The sequence below is a fragment of the Lissotriton helveticus genome, chromosome 2_1, assembly GCF_964261635.1.
Source record: "Lissotriton helveticus chromosome 2_1, aLisHel1.1, whole genome shotgun sequence".
Lineage (NCBI taxonomy): Eukaryota > Metazoa > Chordata > Amphibia > Caudata > Salamandridae > Lissotriton > Lissotriton helveticus.
In genome coordinates, this window is record NC_136059.1 from 1,241,535,119 (window position 1) to 1,241,553,295 (window position 18,177).

Sequence of the window (18,177 nt, forward strand, 5' to 3'; positions counted from 1 at the left end):
TGTTGTAGGACTGGTTTTGCTGCGGTCTTTGTTGGTACTGGGGTTTGTACTGCGGATTTGAGCTGTACGTGGATATCCATTGCCACATCAATCATCTCCGAAGTGGAACGCTCGCCTTCAAGGAGAATCTTTTTCGCCTCTTTCTGCTCTTCTGGAAGCGAATCCAAATATGCAGCGATATCTGCCCAAATTTGACGGTTGTAGCGTCCTAACAGTGCCAAAGAGTTTGCTGCACGCACTGTTAGAGCTGACATGGACGAAAACCTCTTCCCTATGTTGTCTAGTTTTCGACCTTCCTTATCTGGCGGCGCAGCAAAAGCAGCCGATGGATTTTTTGACTTGCGCTGCCTGGGTAATGACTGAGTCCGGCTTTGGATGTCCAGTAAGGCAAGCTGGAGCTGTGTCAGGAGCTTTATATTTTTTGTCCAGTCTGGGCAGTACTGGAGGCAGAGATGAAGGGTTTTGCATTATTTTCTCCCCTTGTTCCCAGATGTAATCAATGATGGGAATGGACCGTACAGTCTTTTGGAATGGTTCCTTAAAATCATAAAGGAAGCAATCCTGTTGTGTCGACGTTACCTTGAGTTTGAATCGTAACGCCGCCCTTTCTAGGATATTGTGGAATCCCCCAATGTCTTCCAGGGGTAAATCCGCTTGTGCCTGTACAGGGGATGCAGGACCTGGAATCACAGTCATCCCATTCGCCTTGTGTGTCCTGGAGCTCCCCTTCCTCCTGTTGCTCCTCTTCTTCGTCTTCCTCATCAAAGGATGGCGGAGGACGCGAAGGAACCGGATCTGGTTGAAGGACTAGAGGAGGAGGAGGCCAAGGCCTTGCTGTCGGTGTCACAACTGGCGGAGGAGTGGACGGAAACCTTTGCTTGTAGTCCGCAATCAGAAACTGCAGATCTGTCATTATGGAGGCTGGGAGACACACCATAGGCTGTAGAGGAGGCAGAGGAGGTTGGAAATCCTCCTGGTACTCCACATCATCCTGTTCTTGTTCCTCACAATCTGAACTTTCATGTAGTTTTACGTGTAGTTCAGATGGGCTGGTCGCTGTTCGGAACAGAGCCCTCAGAGTCCTCAGTATCCAGAAGATGAGCAGGTGGGAATGGCTGGACCCTGCTCGGAGAGGTCAATTCCGGCGTGAGAGTACGCGTGGTCATCTTGAAGTGCGTATAAGTACACTTCAAGGGAGGCGACTACCGCCGTCGAGCCCGTTGCCGGAGTGGTCGTCGACGGGGGAACGTCGACAATCAATCCAGATTCCGCCGTCGACGGTGTCTTCTTTGATGACGTCGACGGCAGCGTCGTCACCGAAGGTTGCTTCGCCGACGCTGGTGTCGACGACTATGATCTCATCGACGCTGAAACGGTCGTCGTCGATAGAGCCTTTACCGTCGATGACGAGGATTACCGACAATGACGATTTTGACTTAGTCGACGATGAGGCGCTCGACGACGACTTTTTGATAGAAATAAGAGATGGAACAGACCTACCCGTCGACGACGAGGATGTAGTAGCCGTCAACGTTGATGTTAAAGATGATGCCATCGACGTGGAGATAGTGGCTGTCGACGTTGTCACAGGCAGAGCTGAAGAAGTCACAAAAGGTTTCTTGTTGAGAAACCTTCACAGCCATGGCCTTAGAACGAACCTCTGAAGACTTGGGCGTCTTTTGAGGTGGCTGCAAAGATGGTTCTGGGGATGACATTCTAGGCCTTTTGGGAGAGTAGTGTACACTCCTAATGGAACACTCACTCTCACCTGAAGAGACTGCCTGGTCCTTGTCCTGGAGTCTCTGAAGCCATATCAGGAGGCGGCCCTCTCTGTCCTTGAGAGTTTTGGCTGAAAAAGTGCGGCAGACTTTACAATCTTTTGCTGAATGGTCAGGGTAGAGACAGTACAGGCAGTCCTCATGACTCATCTACATGAAGCCTCTTCTTGCCACAAGAGGCACAAGATCTAAAGAGCCCCTATTTTGGAGTATCAGCCATGGCTAAACTGAAAATCCCTCACAGAAAGAAAATTCTGAGAAAAATATGTGGAAAAAATCCAGAAATTCAAAGAAGCTGAGCAGAGCTCAGTGGAGACTCCCTTCGCACGACGTGCGGTAGAAAATCTGAGGGACTAGGGCTCCTTCTAGGATGGTTCTAGAGGGTGGTGATATCTGATTGACTCTTGGCCAAAGTTTGGTCCTTTTTACAAAAGGACATGGATATGTTACTAATGAGAGGCCTCTGGCCTATTACTATGTACATTACTCTTTTTATGTACCGGGCACTCCCACCCGACGACGGGGAATGATTCAGGCATGTGAATCTATGAAAGATACCCATAATGCTGGATAACCCCAGATACCATCCTGGAAGGTTGCTAAACATACATATTCCAATCATAAAATCTCAATGTACTCATTCGTAACACAGCAAGTTAACATACACACGATAATGATTACCGACTACAGGTTGTGACAGGTATAAAAAAAAAAAAGGGGTGGGGGGGGATTAGCATTGCACTGTTGGGTAGTAACACCTACTACATCTAAATATATAGTTTATTGTAAGGTCTTTAACACTGGAGTTAACCCGTTTATAAACACCCTTTATTCAGGTAATCTGACTCAAAAACAAGTGATTTGATTAGCAGGAAAAAGCAGGATTACTATTTAATATACAGACACATGCAGAATTAATACCCTAACCCTCTGCTTCTTTCAAAAGAGATGCAAATTTAGAAAGATGGAATTATGTGACTAGTTCACACCTACACATGTATGATTTCACGAAACTAAATTTAAAACGATCACATGTAAAATTCTCAAGACAAAGTAGGAACTGTTCAACTCCTTTCTTTTGTTAGCACCAGTGCAATTAGGCTTTCTTGGGTCTTTGTGCAGTCCACACAAGCGACTGGAAATGGGGTACATGTTCACAGGTATAAATTTACAGATCAACGTACTTTACTGAGGCCAACATTGTGGTACTTCTTTTCCATAACTTTCTTAACAGTTTCCTCCTCCGTAAATGTGATGAAACAGAAACCCCGTCTTTTGTTAGTCTTGTTGTCCATGGGGAGCTCTACAGCTTCCACCTAGAGAAACAAAAAATATATACTTCAATAGCATACAATGTGTTTACTTATTTCACATATGTACCTTTCTATGGAAATTAACGCCTTACAACAGTGGTTCCCAAACTTTTTTAACCCGTGCCTCCCTTGACCCTTGGAATACTTCCTGTTGGCTTCCTTAAATTAATTGGGATACAATGAAGGTATTAGGGATAACAAGCAATTGCAAAGCAATAGGTCTCGCATTTGCAAAAGTTTGAACTATTGGCATTGTAAATGACATTGAGGAAAGGAAAGAGGATAGTCCCACTCACTTGTGTGTGTGCTGTCTCTTTCTAGTAGTCCTGCTTAGATAGCCAGGCCCATTTTCTGAAATTATGAGACCTGGCCTACAAAGGTGGAAGCACTTCTCCTGGGTCCAGCTCTTGTAATGTTTTGTTATGAAACGTTGTAAATTCTTTATAGTTCACATTCACCAATTACCTGGGCTGTCTCTGCTTGGGTATTGAATTTGTCTGCAGCTGTAGGTTGTTCTGTGGGGCACGCCTCAGTGGAGGGTTGCATGGGGTCTTGCCCTAGCTCCATGAGTAAGTGTGGTGTGGAATACGTAAAGGGCTTACCCTTCAGATGGAGTCTGTGTGGAGTGGGGTCTTGCGATCTGCCATCCAAACGGGGTGGCAATTCGACTGGACATTGGTGTAATGGTGACCATACAAGCTTCTGAGAACAGGCTCTTGCACGATCATCAGTGTCACTAGCATCCAGCCCCAGGGACAGTCACTTGGACTTTAAATATATTATTATTACACAATTCAATGGACCTCGTTTTATTTACATTATAAAGGATACTCTGGGGCAGCCATGCTTAGAGTAAATAATGACCTGCAGGCGCGCACAGTGCTCTGCAGCAGACCTGCCCTTTGAGTTAGCCACTGGCAGTGCCTGGCCTCTTCCACAGCACTGGGTCCCCTACGCTGGATCCCGGATGGAAAGTATCTGGAGCAAACGGAGATGCTAAACGTATTTTTCCCAAACAGTCCTCCACCGAGTAAACCGGGTGGTGGAATAAAGTTCACGGAGTAGAAAGGTGCGTAATCAGGAGGACACAGACCTAACCATTTCCTCCTGGGGTGATTTCTCCTTCCTATTCGGCAGACTGCCAGGAAGTAGATTTATGACCGTGTTGTTTTTACAGTAAAATGTAGCGTTTCGTTTTTAATGATGTTTCCTTCAGCGACGCAAAAACAGGTGTGTTGAGAAGCAAAACGCCTCTCAGTGCTGCTCTGTGGTTCTCAGCCTCGGGGCACATCGTGCGCCTGATAACGGCGCTTTTTTTTTTTTTTTTAGAACAAACAAAAGACCCTATCCATGGACGTCGACTGGTGTCGGTTACTGGGGAGATAGAACAGTCTATGTGTACTGATAACTACTCCAAAGTCCTACAATTTATGTGGGGATAATTCACTGCACTACGCCCACATTCATGTAAAAAAGCCCAATTTCCTTGGCAGAAACACCGAACAACAAGTTGTCTGACCCACCTATGTCGACTACAAGGATCCACACCCACAGTATTGGATCAAATACTACTTAGAAAAAATGTGTGAAAACCAAGTGACACCTCACGGAAACACCACCAACGGGGTAACTGGTATGTAATTTCCAGACAAGCCCGGTCTCATCATCGGTAGTCACTTGATTCTCAAAGAAAGAGAAAAGGAGTGTCCAAAAACAAACAACCAAGACGTGTAACGAACAGTGGAAAGCAGAGAACATCTGCTAGTGACAAACACGCAAAATAAATAAGTGCATAAAACACAGCATCCAGTTCCCTTAAACGACTTTATTCGTAGGGAGATGAATGTATGCTGTACCAATAAAAAGGCTGGTAGCTATTCATGCATACCATTACCTAATGCCAGTGCCGACACGTTTCACTGCCACATGCTTTTAGACAGTTTCATCAGGGCTGCACTATATGCTGCCACTCCACTCTTGGACACTTGTTCTTTGTTAACTGCCAAGGAAAAACAGGCATATAAAACTAGATTAAAAGCATGTAAACACACAAATGAGAAGCCGTATGTGTCGTGCTATGTGCAAAAACATTGTTTACCCAGAGACCGCCATGTTGCTCATACCGACCGCCTCGGGGTGAGGAGAAATGCAAGGGGTACTCCAAGCGTGAGTTCCTGCCTTCACTTAGCTTATAGCTTTCTAATGATGCAAACAGAGGAACATATTTACAGGCGTCACTGATAACGGCGCACCAGGGCGCCGCGGTGCACAGTTTGGGAACCACAGACTTACAAGGACATGAAGAATAAGAGACAAATTAGGAGTAAAGAATCACCAATTTAATTTACGTTTGCAAATCGCACTGTTCACGCCAACAACCACTAGAATGTGACAAAGAATTACACTTCTTATATTCACAGATGGGCAATCTGAATACAAATGGGGGTTTGATGACCAGAATCGGGTCAATGTGCTTCCTACAACCTTGAAAACAGAGCAGTTTTAGGTAACAGGGTGAAGGTCAACTACTCTTACATACAGTAAAAAACAAATGGGGACAACACATGAACCACTCAGGCTTAAAAGAGATACAAGCTAAGTCCTCATAGGTGAACATGCATGAAATATGCCTCAGGATTGGAGGAGCACCCAGGATAAAAATGCAGCCTTATTTGATTATCCGGTCAAGCGGGGAATACAAATCTTTGGCCTCACTGGCTAAATGGCTGTCCAATTCTGTTCTTTTTCAGACAAGGTACCCGCAAGTGGTAGTCTAGGAAACCGCAGAGATCCAGGAATCTCCTTTCATACCAATGATTGGAGTTTTAACTTGAGAAGGTGTCTGTCTGATTACCAGTGAAAGGGATTTCCCAGTGAAAGAAAGCCGCAGGCCTTCAATAATCAGGCACCCTACCAACCAGAGCTGCCTGTGAGGCTTGTGGAAGCTACTCATGCTCTGGATCACAAGGAGACGGTCTACAACTGCTCTTAAGTGAACACTTGTTGCACATCAACGGGGTGGTGGGGGGCATCAAAAACAACATCGAAGGTGAGATTTCTTCACCCATGATTCCTCCCCAGTGCTGTACTTGCAACTAGAAATATAGTCTGACAAGGTGGTCTCCGGGGTACAAACCCCCAACCTACTTGTGTCATCGGAGTGTAACAGGGTGAAATGGAGCCATGGCCAACCCCTAATAGCCTACAGCTACCCAGTGACTACTTAACTAATGGGAAGAGTGGATATTTCAGTTGCTTTGGGCATAGGAATAGGGGGGGGGGCTAGGAACATTTGAATTTATTTTAACTGCTCAAACCACTGTAATACAGTATTTGCGCAACTTCACTAGCTTTGAAGAGAACCCCTGTGCGACAGGGTCTGTAAAATGCAATGTTCACCGTTTTTAAAGTGCTTAGCATCTAGGTTATTGGTTGGAGTCCGAACTCTGGCCCAGAGGGTTGTAGAGACTTCTGTTTCTCACCGGGTATCTTGATTTTAGGAGTACTATCCTTTTATGTGTATTAAAGTACTTTTCTTTGGCAACGTAAAGCACTGAACAAACATTTATCTCATTAGGTGATATGATGTAAACTATTCAGAAAGTCTCACAAACCTCACCCTGCTTGAGAAAGCCTTGGTTATCTCGTTTGGAGTCTAGTAGTACTATGGACCCAGAACACGAGCAGTGAACAACTACAACTAAGGCCCAATAACCCCGACTGCCCTGGTACCACAGGATACCAGTCATCACGCACATGTGCAATACTTCTTTGCACATTTTCTTAGAGCCTACACCACACTGACATTCAAATAAAACACTGCAGTGTAGTCTTACGCGGAAAAGGCGTTTGACGCGGTACACTGGCCCTTCCTGGATGCCACCCTGGTTAAATTTGTTATAGGCCCTAGGTTCCAGCAATGGATAGGTCTCTTATACAGCGATCCTCGGGCAAGGGTAAAGGTGAATGGTCAGCTTTCTGGCGATTTCCCCCCATCTGAAGGGGCACTTGACAGGGATGTTTACTTACACCACTACTCTTCGCTCTTACGATAGAGATTGTGGCCTGCGTGGTTAGGCAGAGCTCATAGATTCGGGTGTACCGCATTACCCCAACGGATGCTGGGGAGGTAAAGATTGGGCGGGGATCTCGCTGCCAGATATAAAGGCCTACTACTAGGTGGAACATCTATCCCCGGAGAACGAATGGCTCCAAGCCACGGCAGACCACCCCACCTATAGACTTGAAAGACGCAATGGCGAACAGTACATACATGTATGGTCTCTACGGGGAAGGGGCAAAGGGAGACTTCTCCCGGCCACACAAGTTACGCTGGAGTCTGGGACAGGGCATTGAGAGCACAGGGGTGGGACCGCAAACTTACAAAACAGACACCTCTTTGGCATGGCCCCTGGTTAAAGCAGGTACACAAACGGAGGGGCAATTGAGGGGTTACGTTATAACCAAGGGTAAAGGCAAAGGTTTCTGTGCGCTGCAGACGGACTTTGGGTTGCACGCCTCCCGATTTTTTAAGTACGCATAACTTCGACATGCCTACAGGGCTTCTTATCCCCCTCACTGCCGGAGTATGCACCATTGGAGGGACACCTACTACAAGAACACGTACTAAGGCGGTCTCACTGACATATCGGACCTTGAATAATAATGCACTAGGAACAAAACTTAGGTACACTTGAGAACAGACTGGGAGGTGGCCATTAAATTCCATCTTCGTCTCATTCAATACAAGATTCTACATAGGGTCTATTACGATAAGGCCCGGCTCCACTGTATGGGTCGCGCCAGTGACCCGAATTGCCCGAGATATGGACAAACTCGGGGGGATTTCTATCATACCATCTGGGGCTGCCCGACATACAGAAACTGTGTTGGGTGAACTGAGCATGGTTCTAGAAGCAACACTACCATTGGACACTAAATTCATGCTGCTGGGCATTCCCAGGGATGTAGACTTTAGAAGCCCGCATCTCATTTTCGCCATGTTAACTCTGGTGGTGGCAAAACGGGACGTAGCTCGAACATGGGGAGCGAAAGCGCCACCTCAGCTCCGAGAATGGAAGACAGGAATGGATATGTACATGGTGTCAGAGAGGGTCACATATAAGGCGGGGGGCTGCCCGAGAACGTTTTGTAGGGTATGTGGGAAATGGACGGTATATCATCGTCTGGGTGAGGATTAGAGGGCCTTCCAGAGGTCCTTACTTTCCCTCTAGACATGACACTGCAGTGGAGAATGGTGAATGGGTGGGCCATGCAAGCTCCAGACACCCGAAGGGATGACGATGTGGGACTATCTGTAATGCAGATTGTATATGTATGCCTTTGCGTAACTGTAACCGAAGGCACTCTGCTTTTTTTGTTTTCTATTTTGTATAAAATACAAATAAAAACATTTAGGGCAGGGGGGGTGGGGGGGGGGGGGGGGGGGGCGGAGAACTACTGAGCTAAAAGCCTGAAAAGTGAATTGGGCTGCATTTATAAATCAGTGGCACTAGCCTATGACAAAACTGGACTTCCTTCAATGCATCTTTCGTGCAATTGTTTTGAGATGTGCTTGAATGCCAAACACGACGCCTCCTGAGCATAGCTGTGGTGCGGTTGCTCAAACTGCTTGTTTTGGATGCGGCACACACCAGTAGTACCATGACCAGTGTGGGGCCACAAAATAAAATCTATTTTACTGCCTAAAGCCAGAGCAGCTGAAAAGCAATACAAAACTAGCATTGGAATGCGCTTAATTTGGTTAGGCAAATTGTTAGTGGTTGTTGAATTGCAATTAATTAAGCATTGTTAAAGCCAAAATATGAGACTGCCAGGCCTCAAATTGTTATCAGGGGGTATTTAATGATTACAACTAAGATCTAAAGGAGTCCGATGAAGTAGGCAGTGGAAAGATGCAACACATTCAAATTGAAAGTTTCAAGCCTGTAAAACTCCTGAGTGGGAAAAACAAGAAAAGGGAGGAAAGTCATCCATCTCAGAGCAGTCACCTGAGGAAGGCAACAAAGATCTAATCAAAAACAATCATTTGCAATGCAATAGGTTTGAGTTTGAAAATATTTATAAAGTGCACTGCGACCAAAGCGGCTTCCTGGCGCTAGTAGATAGAAAGTATCAGATGGAAGAGGCAGCCAGGGAATTACAAGATGGTAAATGCTTGGGTATACAGGTGTGTTTTAAGCGCCTTGCGGAAATGGGGGTAGACCGTGATGACTCGAATAGTAAGTGGAAGACCGTTCCAGAATCGGGGGGCAAGAATAGAAAATCTGGTGCCACCAGTTCTGGATTTACGGAAACGGGGAACATTAAGGAGTGCCTGACTGGAGGACCGGAGATTGCGACTAGGGAGGTAGGGGCTGATCAGGGAGTTAATGAAGATGGGGGCAGTGCGGGCACGGGCCATAAAGACTAGGCATCCCATCTTGAAGAGGGTTCTCTGCAGGACGGGGAGCCAATGGAGGGACTTAAGGAGGGGGGTAGTATGATGATATTTGGGGAGTCGGTGGATAAGACGGGCTGCCTGATTTTGGATGGTCTGAAGGCGCCGGAGCTCATAGGCCAGGATCCCCGCATACAGGCAGTTCCCGTAGTTCAACCCGGAGAGAATCATGGCCAGGACAATTATTTTGAGGGCGTCGGACCTTGCGGATGATCCTAAGGGACAAAAAACAGGACGACAACAGAGCTAACCTGAGGACGCATGGAGAGGTCCTGACTGATTTTGATGCCAAGAGTTTTTACCGTAGCCGAGGGGACCGGAGGGGGCCCGAAGATGGAAGGCCAAAGCGGGGGGGCTCCAATGGCTAATAGCGCCACCAGTCAGGACAAGCTCCGTTTAGTCCAGGTTAAGCTTAAGGTGGTTTTCGTTCATCCAGTCAGAAATAAAAATAAGCACAGTTTGAAGTTTAAGAGGGGAACCAGGAGTAGGAGAAAGGTCAAAAATCAGCTGAAGGTCGTCCGCGTAATTGTACACAGAGACATCCATGCGGAGTAAAGAAATGATAAGGGGATAGATATAGAGATTAAAAAGAAGGGGAGAGAGAGGGGAGAGAGAGGAACCTTGGGGGACCATACAAGGCACCGGGCGGATTGGGGCAGAAAAAACGGAGAGACGGGCGGCCTGCGTCCTGCCTTGGAGGAACGAAGAGAGCCAGGAGAGGGCAGTGCCCTGTATGCCCGCCGCCCTGACACGGCCGAGGAGGATGGAATGGTCGACGTGTCAAAAGCGGCGGACAAGTCGAGGAGCACCAGAGCCTGAGGGGAGTTGGAGTCCGCCTTGCTCTTCAATTCATCAAAAATAGAGGTGACCACCGTTTCAGTGGACTGGGCGGAAGCCAGCTTGATGAGAGGCGAGAAGATGGTTGTCCTCCAAATAGGCCGACAGGCATGAGGTAATATGGCTCTCCAAGATCTTACCAAGATAAGGAAGCAGAGAAATGGGCCTGAAATTGGCAGGAAGAGAAGGGTCAGAGCCTGGTTTTTTTTAAATGGGGACGACTGTGGCAGATTTAAACGAGATGGAACTATACCCTGGAAGATGGACGCGTTAAGAAGGGATAAGGGAGGGTCGGGACACTCAGTAAACAGCTCTCTTAATATACGAGCCGGGCCACAGTCAGCGGGAGAACCTGACTTGACTTTCTCCAGGAAAGGCGAGGAAAGAATCCCTCGAGATGGGGGGCTAATGATCAAGGGAAGAGAGCAAAGGGGGAAGGGAAGCAGCGGGGAGAGGGGAAGAAGGTGGGGGGATATTGCGTTTGATATTGGCAATCTTCTCAAGGAAGAAATCGTTGAGGGACAAGCAGAGGGATTCAGAAGGAGTGGGGTTTGGGTTAGCTCTATCAGATGTGGCCCGATTGTGGACGATGGAAAAGATCTCCCTAGATTTATTGGTAGCAGATAGAATTTTGCCCGAGAAGTATTCTAATTTAGCTGAAAGGATGGCTCTTTTGTAATTTCAGGAGGGACCTGTATCGGTCCCTCAAGAGGGGGCAGTACTTGCGTCTCCACTGTCGCTCTGCTTGCCGAAGGGCCAATTTAAGTGTTTTAAGTTCACAAGAAAACCATTTGTTGGCATCGTGGAGACGACAAGCCTTGACCCTCCTGAGAGGAGCGACCAGGTCGCAAGAGGAGGAAAGCCAGGAGTTAATGGAGTCGGCCTGTAAATCAAGGGGGAGGTCTGATAGGTCAGGAAGGGAGGTCGCCAGGGAAGAGTTTAGAGCGTTAAATTCTACCCGATTCCAATTTCGTGCGAGGACATTCTTGGGCAGGGGAAGCTTGTTAGTGACTGAGAAATCAATAGAAAGGGAGATGATCGAGTGGTCCGACCAGGTGCAAGGGGAGATAGTAGTGGACGATATGGTTCGGCCAGATGACCAGATCTGATCAAGGACATGGCCGCGGGTATGAGTAGGAGTGTGAATATGAGAAATTAAATTGAAGCAACAGAGTGAGTCAGAAAAGTCTTTAGAGGTCTGGTCTTCCCTAGGGTCGCCAGGCCAATAATTGAAGTCCCCCAGTAGGAGAGCGGATGAATTATTAATCGGCAGGGTGGCCAATAAGTCTTGCAAAGCGGGCAGAAAATGGGGCATAGATTGGGGAGGGCGATAAAGAAAAACTATAGTGAGGGGGGCGAGAAGATTCGTGGAGCGGACGACTAGAAAGTCAACATTGAGCATCGGAGGATGGGCCAGAGGTTGAAACTGTAAATGAGACCGAGCGATCAGGACCACACCTCCGCCAATTTTCCCATCAGGGCGATCTGCCCGGAGGATATAGTAGGGGGCAGGTAAAGCAGATAGGACATCAGGCATGGAGTCGGCAGAAAACCAGGTTTCCGTGAGGAAAAGTAGGTCAGGGGACTCAGAGTCAAGGAGGTTAAACAATTCCAATTGGTGTTTTCCCGCAGAGCGAGTATTGAGAAGATAGGCGAGGCCAAGGTAGGCGGGGAAGAGGGGGGAGTAGGGGAGCACGCCAAGTGAGGGGATGGCGTGGGGCGGATGAGGGCATAGCCTGAAAGGCAGTAGTAGGAGCAGAGAAAGATACAGAGATGCCGAGGGCCATAATGCGGTCGGATGTTGAAGGGCTGATAGCCCAATCGCCCTGATGGGCGAGGAGCTGCGTAGAGGTGTACGCTAAAAATGGTGCAGGGTCAGTGGCCCCTGGTCCCGGTCGGTCGTGGACGGGCGCAGCGGGCTTCGGCACGCCCGTCCGCTGCGCTTCCGGGGAGGAGGAGCCATTTTGTAGTGATCAGGGTGGGAGGGCAGAGCAAGTAATCTGCTCGCCCTCTGACTCACCCAAGATGGCGCTGGTGTTTCTCTAGGCAGCGTTATATCAGCTGCTGTGGCCTCAGCTTCAAGCGCGAGCAAGAGCCGTCAGAGGTAGGGAATGCACAGGGGGTAGTTACCCGGGTTAAAAACACAAGAAATACAATGTAATAATTTTAAAAATATTCGGAGCTTAAATGGTGCCGCTGTTCCCGGCTCACGCCTCAGGAACCAAATGAGCAAACTATCTAGGGGGGAGATGCCAAGAGACTGGACTTTTGTAGTGATCAGGGTGGGAGGGCCGAGCAAGTAATCTGCTCACCCTCGGACTCACCCAAGATGGCGCTGGTGTTTCTCTAGGCAGCGTTAGATCAGCTGCTGTGGCCTCAGCTTCGAGCGCGAGCAAGAGCCGTCAGAGGTAGGGAATGCACAGGGGTAGTTACCCGGGTTAAAAACACAAGAAATACAATGTAATCATTTTAAAAATATTCGGAGCTTAAATGGTGCCGCTGTTCCCGGCTCACGCCTCAGGAACCAAATGAGCAAACTACCAATAGCTATTGGTATTGTAAATGACAATTTTTTTAATGTATGTGTTGGTTTTGAAAATAGCTAAATTAATAGCTTTGTCATTTACAATGCCAATAGTTATAACTTTCGCAAATGTGACACCTATAGCATTTGCAATGCAACATGTTTTGTCTTTACGTGACTTAGATGTATTGATATTACAAATAACAATGGCTTTTAATGTTTTTAATACGTAAATAAGATTGTAATTTATAATGGCAATAGCTTAAACTTTTGTGAAGATTATGTTCAGTGTATTTTATTGCGACGAATATCCAAGAACAGAAGTGAAATATTAACATCTTTTTGTGACATTTGTAATAAAGCTTGAAACATTGAGAGAACATATTTGAACTAGTTGTTGTTGAATGGCTGTGCCGAGCGATGCCGGCGAGGCGACGAGCGATGCCGGAGTGGCACCGCCGAGCGATGCCAGAGTAGCGCCGCCGAGCGATGCCAGAGTAGCGCCGCCGAGCGATGCCAGAGTAGCGCCGCCGAGCGATGCCAGAGTAGCGCCGCCGAGCGATGCCAGAGTAGCGCCGCCGAGCGATGCCAGAGTAGCGCCGCCGAGCGATGCCAGAGTAGCGCCGCCGAGCGATGCCAGAGTAGCGCCGCCGAGCGATGCCGGAGTAGTAGCGCCGAGCGATGCCGGGGTAGCGCCGAGCGATGCTGGGGTAGCGCCGAGCGATGCTGGGGTAGCGCCGAGCGATGCTGGGGTAGCGCCGAGCGATGCTGGGGTAGCGCCGAGCGATGCTGGGGTAGCGCCGAGCGATGCTGGGGTAGCGCTGAATGGTGCTGGGGTGGCGCTGAAAACACTGTAGGCGAAGCGAGCACAAGAAAGGTTTCCTACCGCAAACAATAGCTTTTCCCATCCCAGAGATGGCGTTTACGGTTCAGTATAGCAAGCCAAGCAGACTTTCAACCTAAGAGAGCACTCACTTTAAACAAGAACATCGCCAAAAGAAAAAATATGTAATTAGAAGCGGCCGGGAAATGCTCTCGGCATTGCGAGGGTGGGGTGCGCATTCCTTTGAACTGTGAAGCAGGGGGCGGGGGAGCGGATCCCTTTGAAGTGAATTTCTCGGAAGAACACGGCCTCGCAGCCGTGAAAGTGAAACAGCAGGGATGTAATTAGGGGGGGGGGAGGAGAAGTGAGGCCGAGCGCGCGCTGGGGTGAATGCCTGAGGCCGAGCGCACGCTGGGGAAGCTTCAGATGCCTGTGGGAGGGAGGCTGATGGGTTTGATGTGGACGCGCGTTCCGCACGAGTACACCACATGAACTGAACGCAATCCGTAATGGTTTCAGAGCTTGGTTTGCCTACTATACACTCGTCTATTTATCCCTGCGGGATATAATAGCCGAGACCTAAAAAGTGGCCCAATAAGTAAAAGTTATAACAAACACTAGGTCTACCTTTTGACAGCTATAGCTATCTTGAATATACATTAAAGATAATGGAGCAGCAGAGTTAAGCCATCAGGCAATTAAATATAAACTTATTTTAAAAATCACAAGAGGAGTGTGCAAGTCAATGGTTCGGAATGGGTGCAAGGGGAAAACTGGAAATGGAGGAAATAGAAAAAGACCATGGGCTCCCACAGAAGCACAAGTCATCCAATTAAAAGAATGGTAAAGAAGCTATGCTTCTGAAGACACCAAAGGAATGGGAATAAAGCAAATGAGATTGACAAGAAAGCCAATCAATGGTAAGAAATGGGTTGACCCAAAGCATATAGTACTGGTGTTGTCCACAGTATGTCACAAACAACCGACTACAGGGGAGACTTGAAAAGCAGAATCTTCAGGTAACTTGTTTTTGGGCAATGTGGAAACAGACAACTACAAATGTGACTGAACAATCTCCTTGATCACATACCTCTCCAAAGGTAACAAAGTATTCCCTTATTTTCTCTTCAGGTGTATCAGGGGAAAGGCCTCCGACAAATACTTTTTTCACTGGTTCTTTTGTTTTCATCGCTTTGGCTCTTTTAGGGTCTATCACTTTGCTGTTCAATTTATGTTCTTTTTGCTCCATCACCTTTAACGCAAACAATTTGATTAGTCTTTCAGTTTTGTAGCCCAACAGTTGACACATGCAAAATAATTTCTTAATCGTTTGACTTTAGAATGTTCCTATGAAGACTACATTTCATACATTCCCTACCACCACCACCGCAATACTACACAGACCAAGCACATTTATACTCCGCTCATTATCACAAATTATCAACTAACAAAACTAATATTGCAAATTAATATAATTCATCCTCAAGACTAATTTAGATTATCACAAGTTTCTTGATAGATATTTCTATTTGAAGTGACTAACTGGACTATAACCTGCATTCTAAAACACAATAGAGAGCAAAAACGCAATTAATAAGAAATGGTATGCAAGTTACTGGACTATAAAAACAGGTAAATGCAAGGTTAACCACAAGTTTTCTGACATTTTTCCTGTTATTTTACAAGAAAACAAATGGCACTGCAAAATCCCACCCTAGACAATGCATCAACAAGCTGCTGTACACCCTGGTTTAGTAAAGGAACCTCCCGGTACAGGAATGCATTTAATATAGTTAAAATTTTTAGACCGTACACACTGTTGCAACAGGTGTGCAATTACATTTCAGCTGCAGCGATAGACATAACATTTCAAAGAGAGGCATGGACAAGCTTAATAGGATGGTCAATTAAAAAAAAAAAACACGACAGTGCCATTTTCTATATACTATCTTGCTTACAGCTTTGACCAGAATGAGTGCAGGGGCTATATAACATCACTGCATATACCTAATAGAGACTAAATTGGCTTTAAGAACGCATTACATACCTTCAGTAATGCTTTTCTGGTAGAGACCCTGATTATATATTTCTCCCCTTAGAATATTCCCCAGGAGTCAGACTGGATCCGAAAAATCTTGGGCAGTAGTACCTTATAGGCAGGTATGTGGCATCGATTGGCTCCATGTCTGAAGTGACCCTGGCACGCTGCCAACTGTTGCCTTCATGACTATTTCTATGCCAAAAAAGCAGAGCAACTTTTGACTGCTTGACCAATGTACAGAATCTAAAAGGATGTCAGGGTAAAGAGCCCATTTTTCAGAATACGTATGATCCATGAGGAATCTGCAGTTATTTAGAGTCCAAAAAAACTTAGCCAAAGGTAAATAACTAGTTCCTTTAAGACTTCTAACCGTAGATCCCTCACCATAGAATTGATATTTAAGCACTACCGCCCTGGTGGCGGGTCTGTGAACCAAATCAGGATGTGCTAGAGGACAGAATGGGCAAGTGCCTGCCCACGGACCAGACTGTCAGAACATAGTGCTTAGTTAACGTGTGGAGGGATGCACACAGCATCTTGACAGATGTCCAGAACAGATAGCCCACATGCTAATGCAGTGGTGGCAGTCTTGGACCTGAAGGAATGGACTTGCAAGCACGCTTTCTTAGCTACGTGTAGCAGATCTTGATGCAGAGTATAATCCATCGAGAGAGGGTCTGTAGCTGCAAGGTCTTGCATTTTTTTGCTCCAGTGGATCAAATGAAGAATGGATGGTCCACAATATGATCTTTGGTGCAGTTGATGTGGAAAGAGGTGTGCTCTCTTTGGGTCCATGCAATAGTCTCTCTCCTGAGGAGGTGGCAGGTGAAAACATTTGGCAGCGTATGTTCTTGCCAGCATGGAAGATATTTAACCACTTTGGCAAAAAGGAGGAATGTGTCTGAAGAACCAGTTTGTCTGGGTAAAAGCTGGTGTACAAATGGTTAACAAAGCTCGACACTTACTGACCATCATGAATGATGCAATGGTCACCGAGAAGGCATTCTAGAAAGTCAGAATGCCTGGAGGGCAGCTGTGGAGGGACACAGGGAACACTTGAGAAGCGGTGGGACCAAATAAAAGTCCAATTGGGGCATGGGGCATGCTGAAAGAGATAGGAGGGAACAAATGTTGCAAGACCGTAAGAAAATAAGTTACAAAGTGTGACTTTAAACATTACGGGATGATCTGGCACCCACAAAATAGCAGATATTGCCAAAAGTTTAGCTTCCCCGGTGCCAAGGGAAAGGCCATGTGTGAGAAAGTGCCCTCTTTCTGCATGCTATGCCCCACTTTTAGCTGAATTGCTGATGTGTTTTGAGTGAGTCCTGGGCTCCTGCTTATCAGGTACCCTGTCCTGGTAAATGGTACCACAGGTACCCAGGGCACGGTGACCAGAGTTGGCCTCTAAGGGCTGCAGCACTTATTGTGCCACCCCTGGAGGTGCTGTACCTTGACACACACACACTGCCTTTGCAGGGTGCGTCTTTTGTAACACTACAAAGTGAAGAGTCAACATGGCACACATCCCTGTGTGCCATGCCCACAAACTACTACCTTGACATAGATCAGTCACACCTGGATACCCTATGCCAGTGGTGAGGGTACAGGTGCATGAGCCCTGTACCCCTACAGTGCCCAAGTCCATTCCCGAGCAACAACACAGGGTCCTGACTCTTTCCCAGCAAAGCTGAGTCAATCCAATGTAAACAACTAAACAAATGCCAATGCTGGACTACAGTCACTGTTCTTTATAACAAGTAATGGTACGAATAAAGCATAACAAACCGTTTATTACTTACGTCAGTGATTTGTTTTAATCAATTTGAGTCTCTAAATTGAATTATTTTCATTCCATTTCATAAGACAGTTTTTTGTGCATATATACATTATATACAAAAGATACAAAACACAATGATTATTCCGTTTGCATGAAATTTTTACAAATTTACACTATAACACATATACACATCACTTTCGCTCCTCAAGCATACATCTTTCAAACCCGAACAAGAAACTTTAAAGTCATTAGAAAATGGTCCCTATGTCACTGTCTTATTAACTCATATACAGTCATAAATGATGTTTGTCTAGTCGTGTAAATTTGAATAATAAGAAAAACGAATCCATAAAGATTTAAATCATGACCTATCTAGACAACTATTTTGCGAAAAACCATCAACAGTAACAGAGAGACCAGAAAGTGGTCGACGCGTTTTGAATCCCTTTGTTATGGGATTCTCCTCAGGACCCAAAGATTCTTAAAATTCTGCAGAGTCAGAGTTTCAAAAAATGAAGGTGTAGACAAAGTCTGGGCATCATGTTGTCCTTAATAGACGAATCAGTTTTTGAAAGGTGTTCGTCCATGGCTGGGGGTCAATAAAGTTCACGGTTCCAATCT

General features: G+C 46.5%; 1 protein-coding gene across 6 annotated transcripts in view; it reads right to left on the reverse strand.

Annotated features, from left to right (window-relative positions):
* Positions 1–18,177, reverse strand: part of HNRNPD (heterogeneous nuclear ribonucleoprotein D) — an 85,469-nt gene that overhangs the window by 43,319 nt on the left and 23,973 nt on the right. For all 6 annotated transcript variants that reach the window (XR_013607139.1, XR_013607140.1, XR_013607141.1 and 3 more), the window contains exons 3-4: positions 14,826–14,987; positions 2,963–3,094 (exon numbers count right to left, since the gene is read on the reverse strand). Coding sequence is in view for 3 of the 6 variants with exons in the window: in XM_078676141.1 (XP_078532267.1) it covers positions 2,963–3,094; positions 14,826–14,987 (294 nt within the window). In the remaining 3 variants the exon portion in view is untranslated. The remainder of the gene's footprint in view (positions 1–2,962; positions 3,095–14,825; positions 14,988–18,177) is intronic.